A 25,271-nucleotide genomic window follows, 5' to 3' on the forward strand; every position below is an offset into this window, starting at 1 on the left:
TTCCCTCCTCCGGAACATGCCCACCCCAGGTGATTGGACAAGCTGGTACTGGCCTGACCAGCTCAGCTGAAAACGGGCCAGATGCCCAGGCAGAGAAGCTGGGGCAAAGCTGGAGCCAGGATCTGGCTTTCTACACCCTCTAGTTTGGCCAGAACCTTCCACAGGCCTAGTGGCTGCATTCCTCTTCACATGGCCTCCCCATTAAGACAGCAGAAGCTTCAAACATGCTTTGAAAGAGCATCCTGAAAGAGCAAAGCTAACTCAGTGCGCTTCCTGCCATGAGGACGAGTAAACATCTCTCTCGTGTTTTCCCCTCGTCATTCGGCGGAACCCCCACACAGGCCAGTTCTACTTCCCCGAACACCCATCTTTCACACCCACCCGCCCCAATCTTATCCTTCCATCAAGTTTGTAAATAAGTGCTCTTGAGATTTATTTTTATTCTCCTTTGTGTTTATTAAACTTCGAACAATTTTTTTTTCCCCTTTCTGGTCTTCTGCCCAAACTCACTCTTTCTTTTTATGGCTGCTTCGGACCATGAGGTCAATTTTGTTTCTTCTTCTTCTAAGCAAATCGTCCAATGATCCTGTCCTAGGCTTTTGAGCTTTGAAGGGGCGTTTGCAAATATTTACAGGAGTAGCCTGATGGTTAAGTGCAGCTGTCCTGCTCTGCTCCCTATACGCTGGCGCGCAGCCCTTCTCCCTCTGGCTATTAGAACCCGGGCCGCTATTTCTATTTCCATGCCCCATAATACAAATCTGCCTTTTTTGGGGGGGCAGGTCTTGCTTTATAAGCAGAAGGAGTTAATGCACGAGGGGAAATGACCACTGAGCAGCCCCCACCAGCAACTCCGCTTTGGTCTCGTAAGCACAGTGAAGGGAGTAGGCCAGGAGGAAGCAGCAGCCTCCCCCACGTCCTGGCTCGAGCACACGAGAGCAGGAGATCCCTTGATAAAGACTGTTGACCAAAGAACTGACTACCACTTCCAAAGGCCCCTTGCAGCTGTCCCCTGTTGTCATCTGCTATGGGTCACCAGCCCCCTGCCTGGCTGAGGAACTTGAGTGACTTGGCAGATGTTTCTGCATTTGGGGGAAAAAAAAAAAAAAAAAGAGTCACAGCAACTTGCTCTGGCCTGGGCTGTGACCCTACCCTTACCTCATAAAAGCTTTTGGATGCACAGTGTAGGGAGAAGCGACAGCGGCCCATCTACACCCAGCCAGGGACACAGCAGGCTCACTCCCGGGGCTCAGGGCACCCGAGAGGCAGGGTAGGTATTTAATGGCTTGTGCAGCCCTGATCCACCCACCTAGCCTTGAAGGGATGGAGCTTTTTCCTCTACCTTCTCCAAGAACTCATTTCCCCCGTTGGAATGGGAGTTCTCCCTGAAGTCCTCTGTAATTCCAATCCCAGTTCCTCTTCCATCGCCAGGTGGTCAGGTACTTGTGCTTGACCTTTGCCAACTTACCCACACTCACATCCTGGTTGGCTCTTTCCTCTCAATTTCTGACCCATTTTTTTTTTTTTTTGGTTCAATCAAATCGATTTTCCTGCCGCCCTTTGGATCAGACCACCAGGCTGATTCTGCTCCTCCTCCCATGCTCGTTCCCGTGGGCCTGCCTCTCAGGGAAAATGTTGCACATGGGAGATTCCAGAATGACATCAAGTGAGTGGTGTTCCCCTCTCCTCGACCCTGGCCACACATCCCTGCTGAATCAAATTTGGGGGAATGGTCAGGGGAAAAACAAATGAGGAAATCTAAGTAGTTATCAATTTACAAAGTAACAGCGTACAGAAAGCCTAATCATGGCACTTAATCACAAGCTACTTTTTCAAGCCTTGTACCCTGACTGCTTATCTACTCCAGTAATTTATTAGTAGCTCATTATATATTGTCTTCTCCCTAAGGAGACACCTCAAGGTCAGGAACCTTTACTTAAAGTTCTTTGGTTCTCCACAGCCCAGGGCTTCATGGACATGTGACCAGTGCAGTTACACAGAGTCCCCAGGCTCTGAAAAGCCTCATACGTGAGTTTAAGGATCTATGGTCACCGTCTTGAAATCCTTAATGATTTCATCTTTGAGTTTAGGCTTTAGAAGGGAAGTCCGAGGGGACAAATGGAACCAGGGCAGGGGGCATAAAGCCTTGGCTCATGTGTTATTCCATCTCTCAGGACCTGCGAGCCTCCCTAAGAGTGGTCCTCGGGCCCCTTGCCCTTCACCCTCTGGTGCCCCCAGCCTCACCTAGGGGAGTCTGGGTCAGGCAGGGCAGGGCGGCAGCGTTGCAACGCATTCAGAGGGCAACTCTTGCCCACTCCTGATCCAGGTACCAAGCCCACTGCAGAGTTTGCAATCCTAGGGGTCAGAGTGGCAGCGCTGTGGGAAGGGAGATGCATCAGTCTGGTGGCTGGAGGCTGGGGGAACCCAGCAGCACCGTCCCAGGGTAGAGGGCAGGGCCCCGGTGGCTGCGAGTCTGCTCCCACCCTGGGGGTGTCCCCGTACCCAAGCGAGCACGACGTCAAAGAGCCCACGAAAACACCGCAACAGGTCAAAAGAGAGGAGAGAGAAAGAGATCACGGAACAAAGGAAAAAGTTTTAAGGTTTAGAATCTTCCACAGGATATTTTCCCTGCTTTTTGAACGAGAGGCCCCACATTTTCATTTTGAAAAGCATCCTGCACATTTTACAGCTAGCCCCGCCACGGTGAAATGTAGACATAGGATCCTAATGCGACCTGGGACCTTCCAAGCCATCTGAATTTTAATCCCAAATCATCCGGGGCTAGCTATATGGCAACAGGGACGTTTCTTGGCTTTTCTGAGTCGGTTTTTCTATCTATACAAGGATTGCAATTGTCCCCTATACACTGTGCATTGAATCACGTGGTCAGGACTGCGCAGGGAGCACTGAACTGGCACTAACTTCCCCTCAGAAAGGTCCCTTCTTGTCCCCTCTCCCGTTCTGCAGCAAAGCTGCCCAGGGATCCTCAGGCCTCCCTTGAATATCCGCAGGGAGAGAAGACTCTCCTACCGCCTGACTAACTTCATTAGAAGAGAAGGGGGCAGCTGGTGGCTCAGTGGTTGAGCATCTGCCTTTGGCTCAGGTCATGACCCCGGGGTCCCAGGATCAAGTCCCGCATTGGGCTCCCCATGGGGAGCCTGCTTCTCCTTCTGCCTGTGTCTCTGCCTCTCTGTGTCTCTCAGGAATAAAGAAAACTTTAAGAAGAGAGAGAGAGAGGAGAAGGAGCAGAGGCAGCTAAGCATACTGGGGCAGTTCATAAATGGCTCAACCTAGTAGCCACCAAGTTCTCTGAGACCCCCCCTCCCGTCCGCCTTCAGGACTCTGCCTCAGAAAGGGGCCAAGGTTCCTCCTTGCACCAGCCTTCTCTGCATCCAGCCATCCTATCTCCCACTAGGATGCTCATTGCAGAGCCACTTGCATAAAAGGCTGCAAAAAACAAAACCCGAGGGCAAGTCTCAGGACATGACCAGTATGTGAGGAGCTCTGACAGAGAATGTGGGTTTGGGGCCTGAGAGAAATACCCCCGAGGATGCTCAGAGCTCAGCCTTGAGGAAGGCAGCGCTTCACTTGGCCATCTGCTGTGTCATTTCCCACTGGGTCTGTCTTCTTGCCTGAGGCACTCGCCACTCACCTGGGCCTTAAATACAAGTGAGTGTCCCTCCCTGGGGAGAGGTTGCAGAGGCTTCCAGAGCAGCCCAGGCTCCTGGTCATTAGCGGATGTCTGGCCCCTCCATAGCAGGGGTTCTCAAAGGCACAGACGGGCGCCAGGGAGGGTGGTCTGCATTCTCTCTAACGCCTCAGGTGACTCTCATGTTCCCTAAAGCTTAGGAACCACTGAAACAAAGGATAGAAGAAAAGAAATCCACAAAGACAGACAAAGGAGCACCTATGATAGACTTTTTAATTTTATTTAATTAATTTTATGTATTTATTTTGAAAGCACTGATCATCTTCAAACATACTAATTTTATTTATTTATTTTGAAAGCACTGATCATCTTCAAACATACTACTAAAATTGAAAATACTGATTATTTAAGTCTCTATTTATTTTTTATTGTCCATCTCCTGCTGCTAGAATATGAATTCCATAGAGGGATCTTTGTTATGTTCAATGAAGTAAGTATCCAAAGTATCTAGGAAAATATGTAGAGCATCATAGTAATTCAATAAATATATTATTTCAAATGATTTTTTTTAAATGACAAAGGAGTGTCTAAACCTTTTTTATTTTTAAGAAAGTTATTTATTGGGACCATCTAAACTTTTGATCAGCATTACACGCAGAAAAAAAAGAGTAGGACAGAGAAAAGATGAAACTGCAGCATCACGAGACTCTGAGGCTCCTTTTTTTTTTTTTATTAAAGATGTTATTTATTTATTCATGAGAGACACACACACACACACAGAGGCAGAGACACAGGCAGAGGGAGAAGCAGGCTCCCTGCAGGGATCCCAATGCGGAACTCAATCCCAGGTCTCCAGGATCATGCCCTGGGCCAAAGATGCTCAACTGCTGAACCACCCACGCATCCCGAGACTCTGAGGCTCTTATAATGGAAAAATAAAATTCCCCCATGATTTGCACTAATTGTCTACCTTGACTACACATTTCCAACTAAAGAACTTTGAAAACATGAATGCCTGGGTCCCAGCCCCAGAGACTGTTTAATTAATTGGATTGAGAATGACTTTTATAAGCTCCAGAGCTGATTCTCCAGCAGAGACAGAACAGAGAGCCCAACCCCTTAAAAAAGGAACTGACAACACTTAGCTTGAAGAAAGGACAACTTAGAGACACCAGAAGACTCCAAATATTTCAGAGGTTTGCATATGGGAAGTCCTTACTTTCCAAAAGGGCCAGAGTCATATTTTTGGCTCAATGCATGAAAAGTTTTTCTAACAATTTAGAAGTTTTTTGTTTTTTGTTTTTTGTTTTTTTTTTTTCTTAAATGCACTGTCCTTTGGGAGCACTCCCCTCACTGGAAAAATTTGCATAGTTTCGAGATGATAAGATGCTATGGGATGTCCTGAATCTGGGGGCAGGTTGAACTAGGTGGCCATTCAGCTCACTTGCAGCTCATCATTCTCATTTTAAGCATTCTCCATTCATAAAACTTCCCCAAAATGGTTTTCTCCCCTAAACCCCACATTAGATGTCTGTCACTCACTACCTGCGTGGGAACTGCCTGGGGGGAGCTCATTACTACGCTCGTTACCTGGCTCCATCCCAGACCCACTGGGTGAATCTCAGATGATTCTGTTTTACTCAGGTCTGATAGCGTCTGCCCTAGACTCTGGTCCAACCACAACAAAGCTGGCCAGGCTTCCCTTCCCGTTACTTAGCGTCATGAACTAGCCAGGGATGAATAAAATATGTCCATCCACCACCCACACCCTAAAAAAGAATGGCCTGGTGTCACCGCAGCCTCAGAACTCTACTTCATCACTCCCTCCCATTTTGTGGGAGGACCCACTAGCCTCACATACTTCATTTCTGCTCAGACGGAGGGTGCTTTTCATCCCCATTTCACAGATAAAGATTGAGAGCAAGGACAGTGAACTAGCTCTTGGCTAAGATCAAGGCAAGCCGGGCCCTTCAATCAAAAGCTCTGGCTTTTCGTTATGATGCCTGCCTTCTGCACAAAGATGCCCCTTGAACACAAGGCACGAATGCTACCCCAGGCACTGGGGCACTGGGGCACTGGGGCAAAACCCACAAGAAGAAGTGGTTCCTTCTCAACTTCTCAGATTGACCTTGCCTGAAAGCTCTAGAAAGTTCGATACAAGATCAAGTATTTTCACTGACACTCCTGGAAAGAATGGTCCTAATCTGGAGATCTGGGGGCTTGCTCAGTGTGAATGCTTCCCCATGAGACGCACTTTGCCAACATCAGTATATCGTCCAGCACCCGACGGCCTCCCATACGGATGTGCCCAGTGGCCCTCGGCCCCCGTGGCATCTACTGGCTCCTACCCCACGCTCCTCCAATCAACAGAGCTAACTTCTCATCTCCCTTTCCAGAAATGACCACTTTTCCTGCAGCTGTGCCATAATCGGCATGGACTTCTGACATGCCTAAATGAGTGTAGCAGCCCCTCATTCCTGACATCCCCAGCTTTGAGGGAAGTAGTTTGGGGTTCATTAGACATCCCCCAGAGTGCGGCAAGACAAGCAACCCACTGAATGGTTGGAGGGCAATAAACTAGCTTCTATTTGTGTGTGCAGACACACAGCCAGCAAGAAACCAAGACAATTGTGTTTTGGGGTTTTCTGAAATTTGTCTTGGCACACCGGCTATGGATTTTATTTCACTACCACATCCCAAACACTGCTGACATTCAAGTCACAGCAATTTAACACAAAATGACTGAGAAATAAACAGCGCATCAGCAGTGGTTTCTGATTTTCTCTCCGGCCATCCCTCCTATTAAATGTAACACAGCACCAGAGCATCTGCCATTTAAAGGGGGAGGGGGGACATCCCCGAGTCGGGGACAGTGTCGAACTTGACATGCTGTTGGCATCTGCGAGGCTAATTGTGTCAGCATCAGCTTATGTGACTTGGCCTTCATCTCGCTGCTATTTGAGACTGTGCATACTGTCAGCATGAGTGTCTGGGCCCCTTCCCGCGCAGGGCAAACGCAGTAAAATAACAGTGGTGCCGGCCCATGGCAGTTGGCTTTCTTGAACTGTGACAGACACGGGGTTTCTAGTGTCTGCTCCCAAGTTTCCATCGGGCTCATAAAAACCCCACCTACATGGAAATACCTATTCTGTTTCCATTCCTCTTACGTTTCTCCCTCATCGGGCTCAGGGCTGTGTCGGCGAAGTGTGTAGGCCTTGCTGGGTTTTCGCAGCAAAATCTGTGCTTGTGGGGCAGGCCAAGCACGGCTGCTGAGAAGCTAGTGGCTAACTGAGAAAAAGTCACAGACAGTGAGTGTGGCGAGGGCCACCCTCGGACCCTCCTCTGTGGGCAGGTGTCCCGTGAATGTGGCATCTCCCTTGCCAATGGCCTCCCATGGCTGGGACTTCTCTAGAAGGGGTGCAGATGCTCTTCTCAGCCACTGTCTCATTCTTTAAAGCACCTAAAGCTCTCTTGGTTTGGGTTTCTCTCTCTCTCTCTCTCTCTCTCTCTCTCCTGCCCCTTTCTCCCTCTCTCCCTCTCTTTCTCTTTCCCCATTCTTATCTTCCCTCCATCATTTGCCGGATTTTCTTGCTCTGCTCTTAGCTCCCTTCTCTTCAATTTCTTCTTCATTCTGTCTATGATACCTAATGGGGCAAAACAGTCATGATTTGGGCCCACTAACGGCATTTAAAGAGGCCAGAGACCCCACAACATAGTAATCCGCACAATTATCCCAGGATTCAGCAATGCCTCCCAACAAGGTCAGTAGGGAAGAAAAAAAAAAAAAAAAGGGCAGTATGTGCTGACTTTCCTGACAAATTAAACTTGGAAACTTAGGATGTCATCCTTAATCCCCTAATGGATTAGAAGCACCCTTCACTTTCCATCTCTTTTTACAGACTGAGGAACCGGGGAGTAAAGTCTTCCCAGGATTACACCAAACATTGGCAAAATAAGGCTTAAAATGCACACAATCTTAGACATTCTTGCTCATCCCAGCAGAGAGCATTCTTATTCCCAAACTTCAACAATCCGCCTTTCCAGAAACTACTGCACTTTCCCTGCAGCTCTAGAATGACTGGCGTGGATTTTTGACACGCTTACTGGGCGGAGTGGCTCTTTACTAGGCTGAAAAGCTTCCTTCTAATCTTTCTAAAGTTATGGCCGTGATGCATATAATGGCCAATGCGTGTCTGGTGCCGTGAGCTTCTCCCAGTTTGCTGTAAGCTTCTTGCTTGTGGCCTGACTTCTTTGCCAGGCAATTGCCTAAGTACTTTGAGGCACTGTGCTGAGCTGCTGTTGCTCTGCCCTAGAGCTAAGCTAACAGGCGGCGGGGCACACACCCTGCTAGGATTGCAGGCTATTTACCAACTTAACCAAGTGGCAGGGGCTATTATTACTCACGTATTAAATTCATGACTTGGGAGTGAGTACATACGAGGTGGAATAGATGGTCCGGATTATCCACTTTGAGAGAAGGAAAGCAAACGCAGCCAGCGTTCCGTCTCTCTGAAACTCTACGTTGCACTTAGGACTGAGAGCACATCCAGGCATTGCCTGGCACCTACCAGGCGCTCTCTCAGGGCTGTTGGCATCGAATTCCTGTGACTGCAGTTTTCTCTACAACAAGAGGAGACCAGACTGTCTCTCCCAGAACTCCTCAGCGACAGAGAACTCCAAAATCAGGTGGACGGCCTCCTGCAGTCTCTGATAGCTCCAGCTGCACAAAAAGCTCTTCCCTGAGGTCAGCCTACTCACAGCTCTTCCCACTGGATCTAGCTCTGCAACACAGGGGGACTTACTCTCTGCTTGACCCCCCTCAGAAATTTTGAGACCGGTTCTGATATCTCACCACCCCTATTTCTGTCCTAAGCAAACACCTTCACTTCCTTCCATGATTTTTCATGAAAGCCTCTAACTTTCATGGACGTTATCCTCTTTGCTCCAATCTTAAACTCAGATCCTCAGGTCTGCACATAATTCTCAAGGCCGAAGAGAGTAGTAGCACCGTCACCTCCCTTACTGCGGGACTTAGACTTTCATTAATACATCCCAACAGTAATTCTTGCTCTCTCCTCTTTCACCTTCGCACTCCTATCTTCTATGTCTTTTGAGTGCATAATAAATTTCAAGTCTTCGGTCTTTCTCATACAAACTATTTTACAGATGCTACTATCTTGTGTCTCATACCCTGAGGCTTTTTTTTTTTTTAGGCACACATTTCAACCCCTACTCAAATGCCTCTACTTATTTGACTTCATTCCTCATTTCAGATACATACAGATGGATTTAAAATCTGATTTGGTAAGCCAGCGCATTCATCTGTTGAATGATATAGCAGAGGACGAACTCTTACAATCAGAAGGCCACTTAGTACATATTTCACTCAATCTCCTAGACTCACAGATCACGAACGAAGTTTCTAAAATTTGTCTGGGTGAATGCAGACCTGAATCCATAGGACAACCTCCTCCTGAGAGCCGTTTCCACCGCGGCAGGCAGCACCACATGCCGCTCATGTCAGGGTGGACAGCCAAGTCTACGGCCAACAGGACAAGGTCGAGGAAGGTTCCGGAACCCACCTCACCCCAGAATGCCTATTCTCTGTGAATCAACACTCTGAGATTTGTCTCCCATGTACATTTGCTCGGAAAGCTGCATGGAAGATCTGAATTGTTCTTTGTGCTGAATGCCAGCCCTGAATCTCAAATACAAAGATGGTAGGGAGCGCGAAGTGCTTTGAAGGCTTTGTTAGTTGTCAGATGTTCTTATTAGCATTTCAGTAGATGGTCATTCAGTACCTTGCAAAGAACATTCGAGTTTCAGAGGATGGTGCTTTCCTGGGGTTGGTAGATGTATTCAGAAAGGGTGTGTACTCTTCCCCCGTCCGTCCTGTTTGTTCTGGCAACACAGCTATGGTCAATTAAGATATGGGACCATACAGGAATTATAGGAATCCAGATTAACTGCGGTGTGAACGTGTTCTGGAACGGAGCCGCGGGTGTTAGGCTTGTTTTAAGAAATCATGTTCAGTTGGGTGCTAAGCAACTTTCGTTCAAGGTGGGGTCACCACTTGTGAGCGGAGAACAAAAACCATCTTTAAAGTTGAGACTCTCCATGGCCAGAACCAGACCACAGCTGAGTCCTTTAAAATGCTCAAAAGGTTATTTTTACTTAAGTATCTGAGAGCAAGCCCGACGGCTTAGCATCCATCCCATGATTTGGGTGTAGAGAGGCTATAAAATGTGTAAAATTTCATCTGCTCTTAGGGACACCGGGATAGAAAACCAACAGGACAACAGCAGCTGGGACACCCAAAGAGTGAGTCCAACCTGCCCCACTTTCTTGTAAACCCCCCCAAAGACAGAGGGTGCTGCTATTTTGAGGACAGACATGGAATTCTTGAGAAAAAAAAAAAAAAGAGAGATTCTCCTCTTAAGGAAAGTTGGAGCTCAGTCTTACAGCTCTCTCTGTTTTTTTCTCGGACACCCTCAGAAGTCTTTCTGACAAGGGGTCAACACACAGGTGGTTTCTGAAGCCTTGTCTGCCCTATTTTCTGACAGGCCAGCGTGCAGACGACACAGGACAGATGCTTTAACTCAGATCCAGGCAGTGGGTCTCCTCCACTTCCTCAAAAGCATTTGCTACTAAGTCCCCTTTAAAGAAGAGCTCTTTGAATAAAGCCCTTGCTTCTTAAATGTATTAGGATAAAAGCACACAGAAGTCCCAGAGAACCAGAGTGGTAAACACGCAGGTACATAAGCAGGATAAAATATGCAACAGGCGAAGGCAAAGAGATGGGGATTCATACAGAGGCAGCAGCAGAGGGCTTCTATGCACACACCCTAGGATACCCTCAAGTCAGCAGAACAACGTGTGCCACGTTAAGGTGAGTGAATTACTCCTTTTTTAGATGCCTATTTCTTGCCATTTTGCACCGATTTCATTGGACTGGTTTTTTTTTAATTGAAATATAATTGACATAGGATATTCTATTAGTTTCAGCTGTTTCGTTACACCATTTTAAAAGGCTCGACAACATATCTGAAAGGCTTCCCTGTGTCCGAAAAGAAAACAGCCACTTCCATAATCTCACCTGAGTAGATTAATCTAGCTTCTGTGCGTACAAGTAAGAAAGGTCGCCAGCGAAGAACACACACATTGCACAGCAGAGCACCCATGGGATCCTGGGATACATTCAGAGCCAGAGGAGTTTGGACAAGGGAAACTTGGCAGTTCTCGTCAAGGGCTGCTAAACACCTAGGGAGTGAGCTGGGAGTGAGCCATGTCGTTGTAGCTCTGTAGCCCTAGGTCAGGGTTGGGGAGAGCCAGGAAGAGGTCCGCATGCGTGTCTCCCCAAGGAGCTCGTGGTGAGTTCCCTTTTAGACCTTCCTGACCAGGATCCACAAGGGACCAGCACTGGGAGCATCAGCACTGGGAGGACTGGCGCTGGGAGGATGGGCGACGGCGAGGACAGACACTAAGAGGACGGAGGCTGGGAAGATGGGTGCTGGGAGGACGGATGCTGGGAGGACGAGCACTGAAAGGAAGGGTACTGGGAGGATGGGTGCCAGGAGAACAGGCGCCTGGGAGGAAGAGCACTGGGAGCACAGACACTGGGAAGAATGGTACTGGGAGGACGGGTACTATAAGGAAGGGTGCTGGGAGGATGGACACTGTGAAGATGGATGCTGGGAGGAAGGATGCTAGAGGAAGGGCACTGGGAGGAAGGGCGCTGGGAAGATGGGTACTGGGGGGAAAGATGCTGCAAGGATGGGTGCCCAGACAGGCACTGGGAGCACAGACACTGGGAGCACAAACACTGGGAGGATGGACATGGGAGCACAGACACTGGGAGGAATGGACGCTGGGAGCATGAACATTGGGAACACAGACCCTGAGAGGAATGGCACTGGGAGTATGGACACTGGGAGGATGGGCGCTGGGAGCACAGACCCTGAGAGGAATGGCACTGGGAGCACGGACACTGGAAGTATGGGTGCTGAGAGGAATGGCATTGGGAGCACAGACCCTGGGAGGGTGGGTGCTGGGAGCACAGACACTGGTAGCACAAACACTGGGGGGATGGACGTTGGGAGCATAGACACTAGGAGGATGGGTGCTGGGAGGAATGGCACTAGGAGCATAGACACTGGGACAAATGGCACTGGGAGCACGGACACTGGGAGGAATGGCACTGGGAGCATGGGCACTGGGGGGACAGGCTCCGTACCAAGGGAAGGGCCTCTGTAACTTTGACCAGCACCGGGGCTAAGTCGGCTGGCTTCCCACCCCTGTGTCCCAGCTGCAGCCCCAGGACAAGCCCTCCCAGCCTGTAACAGGTGCTCAGCATGACAAAGCAGAAGGACACGAACTCTTCTCTCCAAAAGCAAAGTCACTGATGACCATGACCGCTAATCACACCTGCACGGACCTGGTGTTCCACGACACACTTTCACGTATTCCCTCATCGGAGCCGGTAACTGATAAACACGGTAACATCGTCCCCGTCATAGTGTTGAGGAAACCACAACCGAGAGGCCAAATGGTTTTCTGTAAAGGTTCTCTGGGCTTCTTGGAGCTAATCTAATGCTCATCCCCTGACACCAGGGATACTAAGGAGAGGGGACGGCAGGCTGAGAGGACTGACCCTGAGACCTCGGTGACGCTCCGACTTGGGGAGATACGGCAACACTGAATTAGCCACGCGGACCTCTCAGCTGCTCTGATGCTTGGGTGACAGGTTTCTCTTCATTGTTCTTTCGAACAGCTATTTCCAGCGCCAGCTATTCCAAGGGCCACAATAACTTCCAATCACGTCACCTCTCCCATTTCATCTTTTTTTTATTGTTCCTTCCCTCCCTCTATGCCCACTTCCATTCCTCAGCATCCCCTCCTCTCTCTAAACCTCCAGCCAGTGAGGTCTGCACAATAACTTTCAGTCACCTCAAAGAAACAACGTCAGAAACGCCTTCCTCCAAAAAGCACAGTGGCCCGAGGGTGACAGTACAGAAAAGGGGCCAAGATGGAGAAAGGGACTGACTGACGGCCATTTCAGGCAGCCACCTCGGGGACCATGATCGACCACAACCTCTGTAACTGGCACTTTAGGAATGACCTGGAAATGAGAGAGAGAGAGAAGCAGGGAGAGAGCCAGGCTCTCCAGTCTCAGGAGGAGACAGACCATGTCTTTAGAACCCTCAGCTTTCTTCTGTGGTAGGGGAGGGAGACACTGGACCACAGGCGCTGCCTCGGTGGGCCTAACAAAGATGCAGAGGCCATGGTGGCCGTAGGCCTATTCGATGACAAAGTCATTCTGCAGTGTTCAACGAGAGTCCACAGTTGCCTGGGAGTTTCCGGCGCTTTCAAATTGTCCCTCTGGATGTGGAGAACCCGCTGTAGCCGTGGCCTCTCTTCCCCCCATCATGGCCTCACCGACGTCACTCTGCTCCGACAGGCAATCCGTGCAGCCCAAACACGGATGGACCTTTACAAACCCCTTTGCTTTTGTTGTTGTTGTCGTTGTTGTTGTTGTTGAAACCAACTGACCCTACATTATGCTTTCATTGTAGGAAGGAAGTTGGTTGGGGGGTGAGGGTGCTCGAAGAGGCAAACATGGCTTCTCCAGCGCTCTACGGTAATTACGCCCACGTCTAATCCCACACCCACTGCTCTACGGGTGTACTGAGTCCTCTAACTATAGATTCTAATCTTGCAGAAGACACAGATGCATGGTTCTGCTCGGTGGGCCTTCCAGAAGTGAGTCTGAAGAGGACGGCAGCGCTTTCCCCGCAGACCTCCTATGGTGGCGCATCAGTAACCAGGCCTCAGTTCCCTCGCGTCTAAGACAACATTGGGCTTGGGCTCCACGTGTCTATCTAAGGCTGGGAGACTCCCCGCCTCCCGCTGACGTTCAGGTAAGAAAGCACAGACTCTGCGATAGCTTGGCATGCCTTTCTAGCATATTAGGTTCCATTCTTTTTTTTTTTTTTAATTTACCATATTTCAAAATATTTTATTTGAATTCAATTTAGTCACATAGTGCTTTAGTGCTTTATTTATTTCGGGGGTAGAATTTAGTGATTCATCTGTTACCTGTAACACCCACTGCTCATCCCATCACAGGCCCTCCTTAGTGCCCCTCACCCGGTTACCCCATCCGCCACCCAGCCCCTCCAGCGATCCCCACTTTGTTCCCTATACTTAGGGGTCTCTTATGGTGTGTCTCCCACTCTGATTTTATTGTTCCTTCCCTCTCTCTATGCCCACTTCCATTCCTAAGCATCCCCTCCTCTCTCTAAACCTCCAACCAGAGAAGTCTGCACAATAACTTTCAGTCACCTCAAAGAAACAACTTCATAACGTGTGTTGCTTTCTAGACTGTGACCCCAATCTACCTTGCCCACTTCACGGGCACCCTGTCATCCCCCCTCCTCCCTCCCCTGCCACAGTGGACTCTGCCCTAAGCGCACCCTGTTATTTCCAAACTTGCCAGGCACCACCACACCACCACATCCATGCCCCTGCCACATCTGGCAAAATTCTTCTTATCCTGGAAGGTCCAACATTAGTGCTTCCTCTTTTTGGAAGACTTTCCAGCTCTTTCAGAACACAACTGACTTCTCCCTTCTTTATGCCCCAATGGCACTTATGTATTATAGTCACCTCTTTACATGTTTACCTGATAGACAGGGGCAGCATGAGGGCAAGGACTCAGACTCATTTCTGTTTTTAAAATGTGATAATGCCAGGGCGCCTGGGTGGCTCAGTTGGTTGAGCGTCTGCCTTTGGCTCAGGTCATGATCCCAGGGTCCTGGGATCAAGCCCTGAGTCAGACTCCCTGCCCAGCGGGGAGTCTGCATTTCCCTCTCTCTCTGCCCCTCCCTGCTGCCTCTCTCTCTCTCTCTCTCTCAAATAAACAAAAATAAAATCCTTAAAAAAAAAAGTGAGAATGCTAACTCTTGTCTCTAAGAACTGCCATTAAGAGTTAGATAAGATAATGAATATGAAACATAACGAGTACTTAATAAATGTAAGGTTATATTATAAATGACCGCTGGGAGTGGAAGGGGGAAAACTGCACTTATTCTCTGATATCTGAGACATCAATAAGACTCTTCCAGCCAGGAACAGAGAAGAGGTCCCCTATGTCAAAACTGCCTGACACCCTGGGGATAGGAGCCACCCTCTCCTCTGCCTTTACAGATTCAAGCACACACACACACACACACACACACACACACACACACACACACACAGCACAGTCCTTGCATCTGCCTCTGCTACTCAGTTTACAACAACTAGAATCAGAAACCTGTGGGCACATGTGAGCCTGATTCGGTAGGACATGTGTTAGAAAAACCACTCCTGGATCCACCGGATTTGCTGACCCACTGCATTACTCACATATAAACCAGGTGTAAGAGGAGACTTCGGGTGATCGTGCTATTAAAAGTACCCACTTCACGTACAACTTGCAAAGCACTTGCTTGAACATAATCTCATCCTAAACCCAGCAGCATCTTGTACAGGTGCTGTCTTATTGATGGGGTCGACTCTGTGCTAGGTCAGCCCCCTCCTGAAGCTCCTCATGTGTAAATGAAAGTACTGAGGTTTCCAGCAGACGAGTCACGTGTGCACATCAGCTAGAACAGAGAAGGGGCTGGAAACTGCCAACCCAGTCTATACTCTTTCCATGGCCCCATGGCCCCATGGCCCCTCCCAATCAAGGTTTGTCCTGCAATATTTTAAGGACCAGGGGATGGAAAGTCCCAGAACAGCCCAAGCTCAGCAAAGCCTTCTAAGGTAGGAGAGATCCGCAGAAGAAGCTGGTGATTGGGAGCAGTCTTATGACAGATTTGAGGAGGGATGACAGAGCCAGACGTCCTTTAAAATACAGTCACCTCAATGACCCAGACCATGTGCTGAAGTTTATCGATCGAGTCTGGTTCTAGCTGTCTGAATCTTCAGTTTTTCCTCAAGAGGACAGAGTTGGACACACCAAGAGTTCAGAGCCAGAACTTCTAAAAAGCCTCATGTGGGTTTCGAAGGAGTCCCTATGGGGTCTGTGCGAAGGCTCCTTCTCACCAGCCCATGACATGTCTTGTGTGTGATTGTAGCTAAGTGAGGAGACTTTGATCTTACTCTTGGCATGTGGTTTTATTAAAGCGCTTCAGTAAAAATTCCCAAGCCTATGGATAAGGGGATGGATGGTTTATGCCAAGGACCATGTCTTCTTAGTAAGAATTCCCATCTGTCCTTGAAGCTGTGTCACCTTGAGGAAGACCCCATAACCTCTCTGTGCCTTGTCAACTTGTGACTGCTTCACGGGGTCCTAGTCCCTGCTCAAGTACGATGATGCTTGTGAAAGCGTTTTGTTCAGTGCAAGGCGGTAAATCAGGTGGCGTAGCTGTACTTAAACTTATTCTCAATTGTCCTTGAGGAAGAACAGGCCATCCACACACCCCAGGAAGTCATTCAAAGATAACAAGTGCGAGCTTACATTACCTTATCTAATCCCCCGGAAATCACTTTTGAGGTAGATCCCTCACTTTGCAGATAAGGAAACTGAGGCTCCGAGCTTGTAACCAGAGAGTACTAATAAGCGATTATCCAACCCAAATCCTGACTCTGACAGGTGTTCTTCTCACTCACCACATCACCTCAAACTTGGGAAGGGTTCATGCAGATTTCAAGGCAGAGAACTCAAGCCACCCTTGGGATGGTTCTGTGAAATCCCTGTGACATCAGTCCCTTGAACAATACGTGCACCTGCAGCCAACTCTTTTGTTTGTCCTCCCCGCTTCACTGAGTGGCCTCACAGGTCACCCTCACAGGTCACCCAGGTCAATGTAACCTACATTCTCGACAGATCTGAATTGTCCTTCTGTCCCTTTTTGGGCAGACTCTAGGGATGTGAATGGACTCTCTATGACCCCTGAACTTTAGGGAGGAAGAAGGAGAAGCAAACATATGATGAATCTGCTCCCTGGAAAGTCGGCCTCTCGATATGGAAGGTGCCAGTAATAGGGCCAGCAGCTAAGAGCCTGCCCTGGATTCTCTCCTTGAAGCCTCATGAGGAATCTCTGAGGTAGATCCTATTTTTGATTCCATTTTGCAGATGAGGAGACAAAGGCCAGACAGATTACATATGGCCTCACTGGCCCCAGAGGTAATCAGTGGGAGAGTCAGGGGAGCAGGGGCTTACGATGGACTCCTTGCAGGTCATCACTTCAGACGCCAGTATCAGCCCCTATGACACACAACCCTGTTCATAACGGATAGTGGAGCATCTAACGTATTTGCTTTTCTCAGCTTTTCAAATACCCCACGTACCTTGCAACGCTTTTCTATCTCAGGTTATTTCTAATTCTGTTCTAACATACACAGTGACATTGATTATCTCCACAAGAAAGATTATACCTTTGAATCCTATAAACTAATGACAAGATACAGTCATTAAAAAATTAAAAATAAGAAATGTACCCAATGATATTTAATTCCTTTTCCTTCCTTCCTTCCTTCCTTCCTTCCTTCCTTCCTTCCTTCCTTCCTTCCTTCCTTCCTTTTCCTTCTTTCTTTCTTTCTTTCTTTCTTTCTTTCTTTCTTTCTTTCTTTCTTTCTTCTTCTTTCTTTCTTTCTGAATTAAGATGTTCTGGAAGGGCTCCACAGAAACTGTGAATTACTTTATATTATTTAAGTAAACTTTCTCTATATCTCGTCTCTGCAGAATGGCCACAGCACCACCAAATTGCCATGCGTGACAAAAACTCTGTGGTGCCAAAATGAAGGAAAGGGTGGAGGGTAGGCATTCTTGGTCATTTCACAATTTTCGGGAGGCTCCAGCATTTGGTACTTTCTCGTCAGTATGTGTTGACTCTCTACCTTTTTAGGTGGGGAAATCCAAAGGCAACATTTTTTGCTTGAAAATGCCTTTCATGGGAAGTTCTTCAGAAGCTTGTGGTTAATTTTGTTGCAATTTCTAACTCCTTGAAATCTGACTCATGGAACATATCACCAAATTTTGTGAGTCCTCTGACATGCAGTTTTGTTAAAATTCTTCAGCAAAAAGCTCCCAAACATCAGAGTTTAAGGGATGAGTGGTTTATGCAAGGAATTCCTAGTTGCCCATGAAGCCAACAGGAGCCGGTGACTCCTGTGCCCGCAAGCCACCTGCTTTCCCATCAAAAAGAAGAGGGACCTCCGAAGGACAAATGAACACTCTTCTTATTGCATTTCAGAATGTTCTTGTATTTTTTTCTTAAATGTAGATTTATATTTACAATAGATGATACATTTTCCAAAAAGACATGCTTTCCAGCCTTGCATTTTGGAACCTCCTAAAGAGCAGTAACAAATTTGAGGAGGATTATACATTGGAAAAAAAAAAAAAAAAAAGGATTTCAGATTCTGTCTAAATGTGGGTTCATTTGTGCTCCTAGTGTTCCAATTAAACCTCTGTTTACATCATAAATCCAGTTCTGCAGCTTTCCTGTAATATCCAAGGGCAGAACCCAAAAGTTTAAGACTCTGTCAGAGTTTTCTTTCCTCCTGGTTGAGACTTGCCTCTCCTTTTGCTTTTTTACTCTCCCCTAGAAACCTTCTTTATCATCTACTATTTGATTTAAAAACCCAGTTATTGGGCAGCCCGGGTGGCTCAGCGGTTTAGCACCGCCTTCAGCCCAGGGTGTGATCCTGGAGACCCGGGATTGAGTCCCACGACGGGCTCCCTGCATGGAGCCTGCTTCTCCCTCTGCCTGTGTCTCTGCCTCTCTCTCTCTCTCTCTCTGTGTGTGTCTTTCATGAATAAATAAATAAAAATCTTAAAAAAAAAACAGTTATTTCCAAGAAGACATTAAAACCAATTTACAGTAGGTTTGTGTCATAAAACAACCTCCTCAGCCCCATAAACATTTATTTTCAAAAAGAGAGCGAGTGACCAGAAGAGAAACAGCCCATCACACCCCCACACACCTCCAATGCCTGGAAGGAACGCCCATAACCACAGGAGCTCCCCCCTCCAAGACCAGAGGCAGCATTTGCAAATGGTCTCAGCACAGTCTGGGGGGCAGGGGTTGGTAACTCTAGTCCTTGCTTCCTTCCTCCTGACTCCAGTGGTCAAGTGGCTGTTCCACTACAGACAAGTTACTCTACCCTCTTCTGCTTTTAGATTTCAAAGGATGGATTCAGTTTCCTGCGTCCAGATGTTCAACAGGACACAGTGGCACTGGAAGCCAGTAAAGGGGGAAAAAAAAAATCTGAATTTCCACAGAGAAAAAACCCGACTACCTACTTGAATCTGGAAGTGAAACCAGGTGCTTCCAGCCAGTCCCTACAGGAGCTCAGCAGCAGCAAGCCCTTGAGGAGCCCGTGCCCCTTCTTAAATCTCAGTGCATGTCTCTGAGCACACTTTCTCTGCGTGGGGGGCGACGGTTCTTCCAGGGACAACACTAACCAGAGAGCTTTTGATTTCATACCTTTGCTCTCATAATTTTCCACCTTCAGCTAAAAATACTTCTTTCTGAGTGAGAGTCGACCAGAGCATAATCCCCCAAAGCAACAGGCACAGGGGCAGAATGAAAGGCTCTTGCAAGGGGCCTCAGGACAAGAAGGCTCTTCTGTTTATATTTCCAGCCTCCTTGGAAGGCAGCCCTGAGCACTTGGGAGTGGGGGTGAGGGTGGGGGTGGGGGGCTGTTTCGGGTGCTTGGGATTAATTCACACCCCCCACCTCCCACCCCACCAAGATAGGGAGGCTCTGCTGGGGGCTCTGCTGACAGCCCCCATCTGCCCATCTGGTAAGGGTAGAAAGAACTAGAATCAGCTCTCTCCATCTCCCTTTGCTGACCTTGGGGATCCTGTCACCATTGACTCATCAGATGAAGTGATAACGAAACTAAAGCACTTCTCTGGCAACCTCTGCTCTCTTCAATTTGAAAACAATGCTCCCCTGCTCCAGCCTGCACCTCCCCACCGAGGCACACATGCACACGCACACACACCCACGTGTACACACACCCATCACACCTCTAATAACAGTATCTCATCTACTGGCTCTGCTCATGGACATACGGGCCTCTGCCCCAAGCCCCTTCTCTTTTGGGAACATCGCAGAGGGCCGTGCTTGCCGAGCTTTAGGGTTGGGTTTTGTCTGTCCCCCTGGCACAGGTGCCTAGGGAGGACCACAGTGTTGTGACTCAGCAGGCCCACAGTCCACACTCCTGGCTCTGCCACCGGAAAGCGGCCTGGGGGGAGGGGGCGGGGATGCTCTTCATTGTATTAGGCCTCAGTTTCCTCATTTGTAAAATGTGACCAGCAGCCACGTGGCAGGGTGGCTGTGAAGGTCAGAGTCAACAGAGGACATGGGGACCCTAAGCTCGCCTCCCTTGCTCTAGGCCAGCCTCACTAACATACAACTACAGACAGACCTTGGGACGAACCGCACTTTTCCCATCTGCGAAATGGACGTGACACAAGGTCTCGCTCAGACAGCTGTGACCTTAACAGACGATTGTGACCGCAAGAACACAGAGCATCGTGCCTGGCACACGGCAAGCACCCCAACATGTTGGCCTCTGCTATTTCCTCCTGGATTCCACGTTGCCAGCAAAGGGGTTGTTTCTGGCAAATGTCTGTTCACCTTCCCAGCTACCTACTCATTCAGAGATTCCTCTGAACACTGAGCTCCCTTCGCAGCGGCCTGACCCGCCCCCACTCTGCTCAGCTCTGCTCTTCATCTCTAGATGAAGCAAAAATCTGGTAAATATTACACTTACAAGGTAACAGGTCTGGAATGCTTGGCATCTCAGGCGGAGCGCAATTGCTTCTTGGCACCCAGACACATATATGCTGCAGCCCAGGGCCAAACTACATTTGGCTGCTTTGTGCAATTCAAATAAAGATATTAAAAATCCTCCAAGTCTATAAACATTTGTACTGTTTGCTAATCAAAGGCGTTCTTTTTTTTTTTTTTTTTTAAGCCATCTGAAGAGAAGTTGGCATGTTGATTGTTCTTTTCTATTTAGAACCTAAGGAGCACTGCGTATCTGCACACCACATAGGTTTCTAATAGATATAAATGCTTTATGTATTTTAGGCCAGGTGGACTCTACTTCCAGAGAGGACAGCCTTTCCCCAAGCAAACAGACCTGAGCAATTTTCATTCCAGAGTTGGTGTCTGTCACCGTGCTGCTCTTGTGCACATGACTGATGACTCATCTGAGCTTCCAAGTAATGGGGGTGGCAGCTAAGGTGGGTACGTGTCCTGGCTCTACCACTTAGTAGCTATTGATCTTGGGCAAGTCATTTAATCTCTCTTGGTGCCTTGTTTCCCTCATATGTGAAGTAGAAACGATAGGAGTACCTATCTATTATTGCCAGAATCAAACGAACCAGCATCTCCAAAGCGCTTGGAGAAGTCTCTGGAGTATAGGCAGCACTGCACAAGTATGAGTAATAAACATTATTGTTGTTATTGACCAAACACCGAGTGTAAATAAAAGACAGTAGACAAGGGTCCTTAGCAAAGGCTAATTCGCTTCCCCCACAGGAGGAGCTAAATGCAACTGGACTTCTCAGGCCTACCTTCGTCCACTAACTAACAGCAAGGAGAGCAACGTGGTAAAATTAGATGATCTCACAGCCAGTGATTTAAAGTTGGACTTCACTCATTCAGATGCCAGGACTGAACTTCTTTCGATGAAAAGAATAGAAAAGATAATAATAAAATACCATTTTCAATTGGCTTCACCTTATCTACCAGAGGGTTAAGCTCAGAACTCTTAAGTGAAGCCTCCTTCCAGGTGGCCACTTTGAGAAGGCATATGAGAGCCGATTTTGAGGGGCAGGTAGGAACCGAGAGAGAGAGAGAGAGAGAGAGAGAGAGAGAGAGAGAAAGAAAGGCTACATTTTCCTAAGAAGAAAGGAGATGAACTCTCTCAAGAGAGAGTTGAGTTCTCTCAAGAGAACTCTCTTGTTCTGCTTTTACAATTCAAGGTACTAGTGAGGCCCGACTTCCCCTGTGGGTGACCAGAGGTCATGTCTCATATCTCAAGGACAGCTGGGATGACCTCTAGAGCCTGCCAGCAGACACCCCCCTGGCTCGCGGGCTCGCAGGTGCCGTGGAAGCAGCAGAGGGCCCCAGACCCAAACAGCAAGCAAGTGACCTCTACCTTCATGCCCTTTCTACACCTGTTTCTCTCTTACCCTTCTTCCCCCCACCACCCTTCCCGCCCCAGCCCTCCCTGTATATCCACAACTCTCACTGCTCCCTCAGGTCTCTTCTGTGTAAGGAAAAGAAGGACGAAGCACCACAACACACATAATGAATGAGAACCAGGGAGATGGTGGCCAACGGTGGGGAGACCGGTGCTCATCTCAGGATTCCCTTTACAGAGGGTACTACAGTCATAGTAGTGAGAGAGATGGAAAGAGTGGTGATAAAGTAAGACCCTTGGAGGCCTCAGACTGCATCGTTGGGACGCATCTACCTTGCACCCCCATGACATGGGCCAGAGCTTCTCCCCCTCCACGGCCACTCAAGGTAGAGGAGAGGGCTGGGCTTTCTTTCCCCTGGGGGGTCAGCAGGAGCAAGCTGTACCACAAAGGGGCAGGCACCTGGCACCAGAATAGGCCTTCTGTCCTTTGTCCTTGAGAAGCCTAAGTCTCTCTCAGTACACAGTATATGAGGGGGAGGAGCAGTGAACTGAATGAATCACAGCGCTGATTTGGGGGTGGGGTTGGTGGGGAGGGATGTCCTTGTGGTTAACCACATTTTACTGGGGTTTTTATTGATTGCAGTTGTATTGAAAGAGACATGACTCAGACATACCATATCCGAAGCCACGTATAGCCCTGGGTTCTAATGGAATTTCAATATATGAGAATGTCACGAACTGGACTGTGAAATGTGAAAAGCTTTGCTATCAACAGAGACATCATCTGCTTCTGTCCTTTAATAGCTCAAGAATAGGCTGATTTTCCTATTTCCCTTTTCACTGGAAGGCCATGGTCATCCATCCCTCAGGTACATACATTGTTCTGTGGGTGTTACATGGATCGCTTCTCTTCAAAGGTGGTTTCGTGTTAACCAACCACCCTGCCTCTGTGTTCCCAGCGTCCTTTGCTTGTCAATATCATTCGGCAGGTTTCTAGGATTCTGCTTTGTGCAGGGTTGTTAGTTTACATATTTGTCTGCACAAGTAGGCTATAAGCTACTTGAGGGCAGGGTTATATAACAATATACACAATTACAACAACAAAAGCAACAGGATCTGTTTCGAGGGGCCTGCCATCTGTCTTGAACCCACCAGGTTTATCCCATTTTGGTGGAAGCTGAGAAACTGAGGCTTCGAGAGCAAACATGGCTAATCTTACCTATGGAACTAGAAATAGCACCACCTCAACTCCACCTGGGTTGTGTGATCCCAGCGCCTTTCTCTGGGCCGGCTGTGTTGCCTCTTCCAGGAGGGACCCATCCCTACTTATCTCATTTTTTTATCTACCTTTGTGGTTCAGACACCACACCCTGGAGGCAATATACGTTCAGTAAATATTTACTGAATTAAACTGAATAAAATAAAATTTTCCACATCAGTGTTCCCAGGGACAAGCCAGGCAGGGATTAAAGAGAGGTAACATGGGAGGCAGATGTACCAAGCAGCAATAGTAACCAGCACACACAGTCCTTCTAGGCTAGTTCTGAGAGTTTCAAGCCCTCCAGAGAGGACAGAGAATGTCATTCTTCCTTACTTAGTTCCATCGATTTCTAAACACTATCTCCGATATTATTTCCTCTTACAAAAATCAGTAACACTTTTTAAATTTCTTCCTAGGCTTTAAAAAAAAGTATGTCACTCTCTCTTCTCAATGTTCAGAAATTTGGTATTAAAAACATGGGCTGGAATTTCTGGTTCCCCTGTAATTCTCAGTATACAAAAGCTAGAAAGTTAAAGACTTCATCGACCACCCTGAAATAAATGAATGAATGGATGGGTGGATGGATGGATGCCGGTTTATTTAGCCCTGACCATGTGCAAGGCATGTGTAAGTATTAATTTCTTTTTTGGAAGGACCATCAAGGAGATTTTTTTTTTTTCATTAGTTCTCATTTTCGAGAAGAAAAAGATGAGGTTCAGAGAAGGTAGCTGACTTGCCCCATATTACGTGTCAGGATTTTATCCGGGTCTCCTTTATGCAAAGCCTGTATTTTCTTTCTATTCTATTACAGACTCAGTGTCACACTCCAGAGTCATCTTTGGCTCATGTGTGAGTCACTTTCTTGGCTTATCAACAGTAGGTTAGGATCAAAAAACCAAAGGCTGACATCTTCACAACTTTAAAGGAAGGGACCACCGTCTGTTATAACAAAGCAAAAGAAACAGAGAGGCCCATTATATGAACCCGTCTGTCTAGACAGATGACTAAACAGGGGTCCCTCCAGGGTTAGACTTGAATTTCCTCCGTTCAGCCTGTTGGATATTTAGCAATAAAAAAAAAAAAAAAAAAAAAAAAGGTAAAGAAAAGAGAGAAAGAAAAAAAAAAAAAAACCCACTGCTTAAAGGCTGTAGTGCTAATGCAACCCCTCCCACACTTCCCGGAGACTCGTTTCAATGTTGGTCCAGCGTAGCCTACATGCGTTTGAGTTTCAAGCAGAAATCAGGCTGAGACAAGAAGAGCCCTAAAAATACTTGTTGCTGTCTGGCTTAAGACCCAAGCACACAGGCCTAACTGTCCCTTTGTAACTCCAGTGACAGCAGTTTGAACTCACAGAGGGAGCAGGGAGCAATCCAGGTGTCCCCTTAGGACTCTCCATGGCAAGACTACCTCAAAGTGGGGCTTCTCCTCTTTCGCATGGGCTGGCAAGTAGCTTCTCCTCCTCCTCCTCCTCATGTGCCCTGGGGACTCTGCACTTTTTCTGACTTATAATATGAAAAATGCTACTTCGAGCGAAGGAAAAGTCAGTATCCTTTCATCAAGGGCTAAGAGAGATAAGCAGAGGCTGGTGACTTTTTTTTTTTTAAAAAGCCTATTAATATTCCTATGTTTCGTGTACAGAAAGGTCTCCCAGGTAGGCAATTAGGAGTTGGCTAACAGACTACACGGCCCCAGGCCGAAACCGGGAGCTTACCAATTAACTATGACCTTGCTCAGTTCCCAAGAAATCCTTAGCAACATGCAAGGTACTATTTCGATTATGACCCATATTTGCAAATTCATGCACTCCCTCATTTAACAAATATTTACCGGGCGCCTCAATCTGCAACATTCTTTCATACGTATGGGGATAGGTAGGGCTGCCAGGAATGGGTGGTGGAATTTTGAGGGCCTTAGCCTGGTACCATTTGGACTTTTAACAGGCATTATCGGATTAATGCAGTAGTTTAAGTAAGTACTCAGATTTGCCAGCCTGCAGAAAAACAAACAACAACAAAAAGGTGGTTCCTATCCAGGGAACAAAATGAGAAACACCCGGATTTTGTATTACACGCTCCAGTGATGACACAGTCTGAGCAAGAGAATAAACTGCAAGGGATTGCCACACTTCGTGTCAGCTCACGTAAGAAGAAACCATTTCCATTCCTCAAATGGGGAACACAGAACACGGACAAGCTAAACTCAGAAGCCACC

The 25,271-nt window shown here is 47.7% G+C and overlaps 2 protein-coding genes across 4 annotated transcripts in view; one reads left to right on the forward strand and one right to left on the reverse strand.

The window, feature by feature from the left end:
* TGFB2 (transforming growth factor beta 2) overlaps positions 1 to 25,271 on the reverse strand; it is an 80,094-nt gene that overhangs the window by 30,296 nt on the left and 24,527 nt on the right. The gene's annotated exons all lie outside the window — the stretch shown is intronic.
* Positions 1,233 to 20,500, forward strand: LOC140626845 (uncharacterized). Its single transcript, XM_072814582.1, has 6 exons — positions 1,233 to 1,267; positions 1,567 to 1,663; positions 9,916 to 9,967; positions 13,219 to 13,283; positions 13,365 to 13,563; positions 18,816 to 20,500. Exons 2-6 carry the CDS (start codon positions 1,596 to 1,598, stop codon positions 19,047 to 19,049), a joined length of 618 nt encoding a protein of 205 aa, XP_072670683.1. The 5' UTR covers positions 1,233 to 1,267; positions 1,567 to 1,595; the 3' UTR covers positions 19,050 to 20,500.

This window comes from Canis lupus, chromosome 38, assembly GCF_048164855.1.
Source record: "Canis lupus baileyi chromosome 38, mCanLup2.hap1, whole genome shotgun sequence".
Classification (NCBI taxonomy): Eukaryota; Metazoa; Chordata; class Mammalia; order Carnivora; family Canidae; genus Canis; species Canis lupus.

Bases quoted from the DNA above. Each gene is read 5' to 3' on its own strand.
- LOC140626845 (XM_072814582.1), top strand. From the start codon at position 1,596: ATGCTCGTTCCCGTGGGCCTGCCTCTCAGGGAAAATGTTGCACATGGG. The intron at 1,664-9,915 runs GTGAGTGGTGTT...ATCTGCTCTTAG, and splicing joins AGATTCCAGAATGACATCAA to GGACACCGGGATAGAAAACC. The intron at 13,564-18,815 runs GTAAGAAAGCAC...TTCTGCTTTTAG, and splicing joins CGCCTCCCGCTGACGTTCAG to ATTTCAAAGGATGGATTCAG.